This window comes from Diachasma alloeum, unplaced genomic scaffold (assembly GCF_001412515.2).
Source record: "Diachasma alloeum isolate Michigan unplaced genomic scaffold, Dall2.0 Dall_scaffold_00335, whole genome shotgun sequence".
NCBI classification, from domain to species: domain Eukaryota; kingdom Metazoa; phylum Arthropoda; class Insecta; order Hymenoptera; family Braconidae; genus Diachasma; species Diachasma alloeum.
The window spans coordinates 658,038-666,010 of NW_021680474.1; the positions used below are offsets into that span (position 1 = coordinate 658,038).

Genomic DNA, 7,973 nt, shown 5'->3' on the forward strand with positions numbered 1-7,973 from the left:
CTGGGATTTTCTATGAATTTTTTGACCTACGTGTCAATAATAAATATGTCGAGAAAAAGGAAAAGACTTTTAGATCATTAAATTCTGCATTCATTATACTATTGATTATAATGTTTGATTTTACATTCCTGACAATTATTACAAAATGCGAGGAGCTACCGTATTGAGAACCCCTTTCCGGTTATCGACAAATTTATGCTCGGGCCCTACCATACCAACAGTTCCGTACGCTCCATCGTAGTCCATGCGCCACCGCTACGAATTTTGCTGTTGAACACTTTACATTGGCCCTGCTCATCTCCCCTATAATCTCTGGTTGAAGCTTCTCCATAAGCGCTGGCAATCTCTCCTATAATTTCTGTTATATAGTCCTCGCCAAAAAAGAATGGTCGTGATGGTCGTGGTTGGGTACAGTACCCCCACTCTCTCGAAATTAGCTCCAACTCAACGTCTCCTATATATCACTCAGAACCAAATTTTTCCTGGCGGCGACGATATACGAGTTCTGACGTTTTGGAGTACTCACTAGCATTCACTCGGCGAGACTCACGAGGAACAATTAATTAAGGCATCATTAAGCACTCAGGTAAATTGATTTGTTGTTCGATGTGATTGTGCCAATTACTGAGTTCTATTAGTTCTTGACTTTTAATGGAATTGGAAGATTCCGGTGTTTCTGGAAATTTATGCGCATTTCAAGAATTTACATTCACTGTTGACCGGCATTTGTGACGTAATAGATTGTTTAATGATGCGCACAAGTCTCCGTAACGTGTAAACAAGAACTTTGGAACTGGATTCGAGGGACACGAAAGATTAATAATTATCATATAATATCGTAATGTCGTAGAGTATGGAATCTTCAATCATAATTGATGATTAAAATTTGAGAAATTGAAAAGGTTGAAAAGTAATGTTTTTATTTTCAATGAATAATAGGATTAATTGTTTTCAACGAACATTTTTTTTTATTGTTCAAAGCGCACGAATCTACAGGATTTATTAACCCTATCAGTGTTGATTATTTTAATCGAAATATTTACATTTTTTACAGGAGTTGTTTTTACATATTTAGTCTATAATTCAGATTTATTAATCAATTTATGTAATTTTTTCTGGACGTATGAAAAAATTTAATGGGAAAACCTAGTACTTTCTCTGAGAAATTCTATCAAATTTCTATTGGAACTCTATTAGAATTCTATTAAAAATTCTTTTCCACGATTTCTATAAGTTTTTTTTTCAGGAATTTTTTCTTTGAAACCAATAAAAAAAACAGCCGAAAAAAATTGGAAAATTTATGCCCAAGAATTTCTATAAATAAATCACAATCTATTGACCTTTTTCTATCGAATATCTCTTAAGAAAAAGACCCGATAAATTGCATAATCCCCTACAGAAATAGCGCAAAAAACAAATAGATTTCTTAAAGAGAATTCTACAAAAATTTCGAGCAAATTGTTATAGAGTTTCAATAGAAGCACTAGGTTTTTTTTATTAAATTATTCCATGTGTATCATTTAATTAATTTGTTTCATAGAATTTATCTGCAGATCAATTATTTATTTGAAATGTGATACTTTTAAATTCTTGACTCAACAAAAAAAATTTTAAATTAAAACAAAATAAATTAAGTGAAATATAAAATTGGTTGATTTATTTTCAGAAATGGCTGAGAAACGTTTAGACCTGATAATTTTCGGTGCAACAGGTTTCACGGGAAAATACACTATCAAAGAGGCCCAACGTCTATGTAAATCGCAACAATTCACGTGGGGTATTGCTGGGAGAAATCAGGAACGTTTAGAAGCCGTTCTCAAAGAATTTGCGCCAGATGCTGGTGAGACAAATGTCATTTGATTTGGTTTGATTTTTCTTTGTTTTGTATCTTCATCTTCTATTATTCCTGATTGAAAAAGTTTATAAATATATACAGGTTCGTCTTCAAATTTGTAATCACATAATGATATTCATGCTATTTCATTTGATTATTCCAATTCGATCATTTTGATGCAGAGCTTGAGATCGAGGCCTCACATCCACTGAGTCAATTTGATTTTTTTCTTTGAGATAATTTCATCATATACAATTATTACTGACTAATTACGATGAGGCAGCACTCAATAAGCTGCTGCATCGCGTAATTGCTATCATCATGTAACTGCAGGGGTAAATTTCAACACAACTAAGCGGGAACTTGTGACCTAATGTCGAACTTCACGAAAGATCACAGAGAGGAAAACATTTTTGGGTTTGAAATTTCTGAGTTTTTCCAAGGGAAGAAAGAAGTTGGGATTTTAATTTTCTGTGTGTGTGTGAGAAAGGGAGAGAAGAATGTTTTGTAGAATATTCTGGAACTTTTAGGAAAGGTTTTTGGGAAATGGACTTTGTTTGCGTATGTATGACAGAGGTGTTGTGGAAACGTAGTCATCATACACTGATTTTCAGAAATTTATCCCGAATTATTAGAAATCCGCAATTTCAAAATTCAGTAATTGCAAAAATTCTGAAATTCAGTAATTTTATCAACATTTTTCAGTAACATTATCACTAACTTTATATAATGTCAGTGATTTTCACGATTCATCTTTCACGATTCAATTTTCGCAAAATTTGAGTGATATAAATCACTAATGATCGAGTCATTCTAGTCAGTGTCCAGTATCACCAATCATTGGCGGTAGATTCATTAAAATCAATGACATGTCCCAGGAAATCAGTGATATGCGCTTAAAAAGGAAAAATTGTTTTTCTCTGCCAGTTATAATTAATCTTCCTCGGTCTGAATTCAACAGGCAAGCCTCACCTTTAATACAACTGGCTTAATCAATCCCTATTCTTTCATCAGAAAAACCTGGTATTGATATTCATGATTGAATTTCTTGTCCCCAGATAATGTCCCAGTCATTGTCGCTGATGTTAAGGACGAAGAGTCCCTCAAAAAAATGGCTGAACGTGCCAAAGTCGTTGTCAACTGTTGCGGACCTTACAGATTCTTTGGAGAGCCAGTAGTAAATGCTTGCATTGCAGCGAAAACTCATCATGTTGATGTCAGTGGAGAACCTCAGGTAAATATTAATATGTTTATTCAATTGTGGAATGGGAGAACATAAGAGAACGATGTTTTCCTTCATTAATATTGTGACATTACAGCCAGATTAATTCAATTATTCATGAAAAGTAAATTAAATTCTATTCTCAATGCATCAGAATCAATAAGTATCCCAGAAATTAGTACAAATTGTGTAGAATTTTGTAAGAACCATATTTTTCATTTAGATTCAATTTAACTAGTATTTTTGAGAAATCGAAGCCCGAAGAACTGTAGAACGAATTAAAGTAAATTTTAAAAAAAGGGAAAAACGTACGAAAAAATTTTATAGAAAAACCTAGGGGATTCACTACAAAAATTATACGGGATTTCTGATAAACTTTCTATTATTTTTTATTGGACTTTTGATAAATTTATGTCAAGGGATTCCTATAGACAATGTCTCAATAAAAAAGGTTGTATAGCAAGATAAAATTCTACTGACTTTTTCTATACAACAGTTTCTATCGGACATTTTCTATAAAAAAACGCGCAGCTGAATTATTTGACAAAAATAATTAGAATTTTTAATGAATAGTTGAATTAATTTGGCTACAACATCACAAAATGGCAGCGATCTAATTAATTATATGTTTCAAAATATTAAATGGTCAAAGAAAAATTGCAAATAACATTTTTCACCAAAAATCATCCTTAATCGATAGAAATGGACTACTAATAAACGTTTGTCAATCGCTCTCGATGATTTTTCCATTAATATTTCTAATGCTTTTCAGTACATGGAGAGAATTCAGCTCGAATACAAAGAAGCTGCTAGAAAAGCCGGTGTGTACATAATAAGCGCATGTGGCTTTGACAGCATCCCCTGTGATCTTGGAATAATCTTCACTCAGAAAAAATTCGAGGGCGAAGTAAACAGCATCGAAACCTACCTGAATTCTTGGTCAGACCACAATCTCGGTGGTGCTGCACTTCATTATGGCACATGGGAATCAGCTGTTTATGGACTGGCTCACGCCGATGAACTGAGGGGATTGAGATCAAAACTTTATCCAAAGAGATTGCCAGCGTTTGAACCAAGATTGAAACCAAGGTATTTTTCCACACACGAAATAATTTCATGGAAAAACTCACTTCAATTGAAAATTGTGTTGGGCTTCTATTGAAAATTATATTAGTTTTTGGCTGATTCTATTGCAGAATTCCTCTGCTTTACTGCGTTTTTTTTAATACAAAGTTTTTAATAGAAACTATTTTATAGACAAAGTCAGCTGTATTTCATATTTCTATAAAAAAAAATTTATTGAGACATTTTCTATAGTGTTATACCAAGAGTGCATGACACATATGAACAAATTTAATAGAAAAACCTAGCGAATTTGCTAAACAATTCTATTGGATTTCTATTGCACTTTCTATTAGTTTTTGATCGATTCTATCGAAATGTTCAATACAACATATTCTATAGAAAGTCAATAGCATTAGATTTTTTTAGATTAGAAAATTTGAGCCGAGGAAACTCTACAGAAAATATCTCAATAGAATAAGGTGGATAGAAAAATCAAATTTTATCAATTTTTTGTTATAGAACATTTTCTATCAAACATTTCAAGAGAATCGGTGAAAAACTGATAAAAACGCTCAATAGAAATCCAATAAAATGTTTTTGTCTAGCCAATTTGCTAGGTTTTTCTGTGAAAATTTTTTAATCTATCCTTTTTAATTGATTCGAGAATAATAAAAAATGTTTCAGGGGTGCAATACACCGCAGCAGCGTTTCGGAGGGATACTCAGTCGTATTTCCTGGATCTGATAAATCAGTTGCAAATAGATCCCAACGTTATCTCTTTGAAAATGACAAGACACGTCCAGTACAGGTTCAGACATACGTGACGATCAGGTATTTCATTCAAGTTTCACTCCTTTTTTTCGTAAATGAAATTATTTCGATGATGAGTGATTCCAGAGGGAATTGTCAGACGCATGCAAAAACTTGAAGTTTAAAAATATTCACTTCATTGAGTTTTGTCACATTACGATGAATATTGCAGATCTCTCCTGACTTTAATATCAGTAGCATGTGTCGGTGCTGTCTTTTCTCTTATGACCAAGTGTAAATGTGGACGAACTCTCCTGCTGAAGGTAAGTCCACTCGAATAAGTAATTTTATTCATCTTCAATTGTCAAATCTCATTCAGGTCTAATTTTGAAGTTTGAAAAAAATTAGTTGAAAGTGGAAAACAAATCCATTCTTTTTCTAAGTTATTGACAACTACGAAAAAATTTCATAGAAAAACCTAATCAATTCACTAGAAAATTTTTCCCATGCAAATTTCAGCCAATAGAATTGCACTATTCGACTGTTATTTGATCTAGTCAACATGGTATTCAACTAATAATTTTTTATAATTCCACTGGTAATTTTTCATGTTGATATATATATGAAAAACAAAAGATTTTCTGTTTGATCTACTGTAATGGTTAGGTGGGTGAAGTGTTGCTCTGGCGGACATCCAAGCTAAGCAGCGTTGAGCTGGGTTAGTACTTGGATGGGTGGCCGCTTAGGAACACCTCGCTCGCACAAAAATTGCGGGCGGTAGGTACGGTGGAGCGGCCTAGTGTCTCCATCTAGTCAGTGTGACAGATGGATATATTAGGGCACTGCACAATCGGCCGGCTGTGCGACTGGGGTTTTACATGGTTTCCCGTGCAATCCTAGCTCGAATGGGGCACAGCTAAGGGTAGAACGGCCATGTTACCGCAGATAACAATGAGAGGAAAAGAAAGGGCGGGGAGGCAGGCTAGAGAAGGGGTTTCAAATCGAGAATTACTTCGATAAAACCAATGAAATAGAAAAAAATTTAAAAAAATTAAAAAAAGATTTTCTGTTTGAGTGAAACAGACAGATAGCTTTTGTCTTATACTAAGTCTCTTTGTCGAAATTTGGATAGAAAAATTCTCTTCCGAATACCACTCGAGCTTCAAAATTAAACGAACTTGCTTCCTTCGTTTGTTTGTAACGAATCTATCGGAAAATACCTGATAATTTTGAAGCCCTTGTGGTATTACATGCAAAAATTTATGTCGAGAAATTCCTATAGACAATGTCTCGATAGAAAAGTTTGTTTAGAAATATGAAATTCTACTGATTTTTTCTATGGAATAGTCTTTATCCAACATTTTCTATAGAAAGAAAATTTCGAAAAAATTCTAGTAGATTTCTATTGAAAATTCTATCATTTTTTTTATAGAAAAATGCCGCAGCTTATCTACGCGTTTTCCAAGAGTACTGTTCAATGAAAAATATTCTATAGAAAAAAAAATCGATTTTTTAATAGAAATTTTTCTACTGAGATATTTTCTGTAGAAATTCTTCGGCTGAAAATTTTCACGTTTTTTTCACGTGTGTGAATCAATGGAATATTTTACTCAATAGTACCCAAAATTGTTCTCCGGTGGATTCGTTAGCCACGAGGGCCCAACCCCCGCGGCTATGGACAAAACATATTTCTCAATCACTATGAAAGCAAGTGGATGGACCGAGAAACTCGCTGAACCTACTGACAAGCATTCTGAGCCCCCGAATAAAGAGATGATTACCAAGGTGTCGGGTAGAAATCCTGGATATGGTGCTACCTGCACTATGCTGATGATAGCAGCCCTCACGGTGCTCAAGGAAGATGAAAAAATGCCGGAGAAGTAAGAGATACATCATAATTTGCATCATTCCACTGTTGGAAATTTTTTGAAATTCGAATAACAGCATTTGATTTTTCAATATTGTGAACATGAGTTCAATTTGATGATAAATCGTTGATGGAATTTCTGATTTACCTTGGAATTGAAATAAAAATGAGTCTTTCATGTTCTCATTGTAGAAATTGAACATTAGATTCAATTGAATTTTTAATAGATTGAAAATTCAGGTAGATTAGTTGTTGAAAATTTCATGATTTTAAGTTACAATTTCAAGGGTAATTTTCCAACAGTGTTCCACTGCTTTTAAATGGAATTTTATTTATTATCTTATAATAATAATATTACTTATAATATTTATTTGTTATTTTTATTTATTATTTTTTCTTCGTTTTCCAGCGGCGGTGTTTACCCTCCAGGGGCAGCATTCGCGAAAACCTCGTTGATCGAAGAGTTAAACAAGAATGGAGTGACGTTCGAGGTCGTATCATCCAAAGAAAAGTAGAGGTGAACGATTCAATCAAGTATTCCAATGGAATGAGCATTTGGTCTCGATCTATTTTTCAATGTCCAATTAATGTTGAGGGTCTCTCATGAGATCCCAGATGATATATTTACTACAATCGCACTTTATGAAGATATTGTATTACTGTGTTACTTCCGTCTTTCTGCATTTTTTCTACTCTAAAATTTTGTAATTTTTTATTATGTATTTCTCACTGGCTGGGCTTATTTTGATTTAAAGTGGATAGGAGATTTCTAGAATCGTGTCAAAATGTAATGATAATTTTTTAATTGGGGGAAAGTTTCTCCTGATTTTTTGTTGGCATGAATAATCTGTTGGAATTCGACTGAAATATCATTTTTATGTTATAAATTTTTATTTAAAAATTATGCTATTTACTTGAAATGGATAGGGGATTCCCAGAATTAAGTCAAAATGTAATGATATTTTCTTAATAAAAGCTTCTCATGATTTTTCGTTGGCATGAATAATCCTGTTGGAAATCAATTGAAATATGTGACCTTTCAATATTTAATTAATATTATTTCCTAAAAAGGGGATTTAGGCCGATTAAATAATGAGGACAAATGAGGGGTAAAATTAACTAAATATCTATATTTCTATTAATTTACATATTAGATCGTCGTAAGACGTTAGAAATGCCTTTTACTTGGATCTAGGGTTATGGGTAAGGCCAGGCAACTTTTGTACACGTAAAAA

At 33.1% G+C, this 7,973-nt stretch overlaps 1 protein-coding gene across 1 annotated transcript; it reads left to right on the forward strand.

The window, feature by feature from the left end:
- Positions 1 to 382: 382 nt before the first annotated feature.
- LOC107040437 (saccharopine dehydrogenase-like oxidoreductase) lies at positions 383 to 7,744 on the forward strand. The gene is made up of 8 exons (XM_015260526.1): positions 383 to 586; positions 1,667 to 1,840; positions 2,893 to 3,068; positions 3,829 to 4,145; positions 4,806 to 4,952; positions 5,104 to 5,194; positions 6,489 to 6,751; positions 7,148 to 7,744. Exons 2-8 carry the CDS (start codon positions 1,669 to 1,671, stop codon positions 7,251 to 7,253), a joined length of 1,272 nt encoding a protein of 423 aa, XP_015116012.1. The 5' UTR covers positions 383 to 586; positions 1,667 to 1,668; the 3' UTR covers positions 7,254 to 7,744.
- Positions 7,745 to 7,973: the final 229 nt, after the last annotated feature.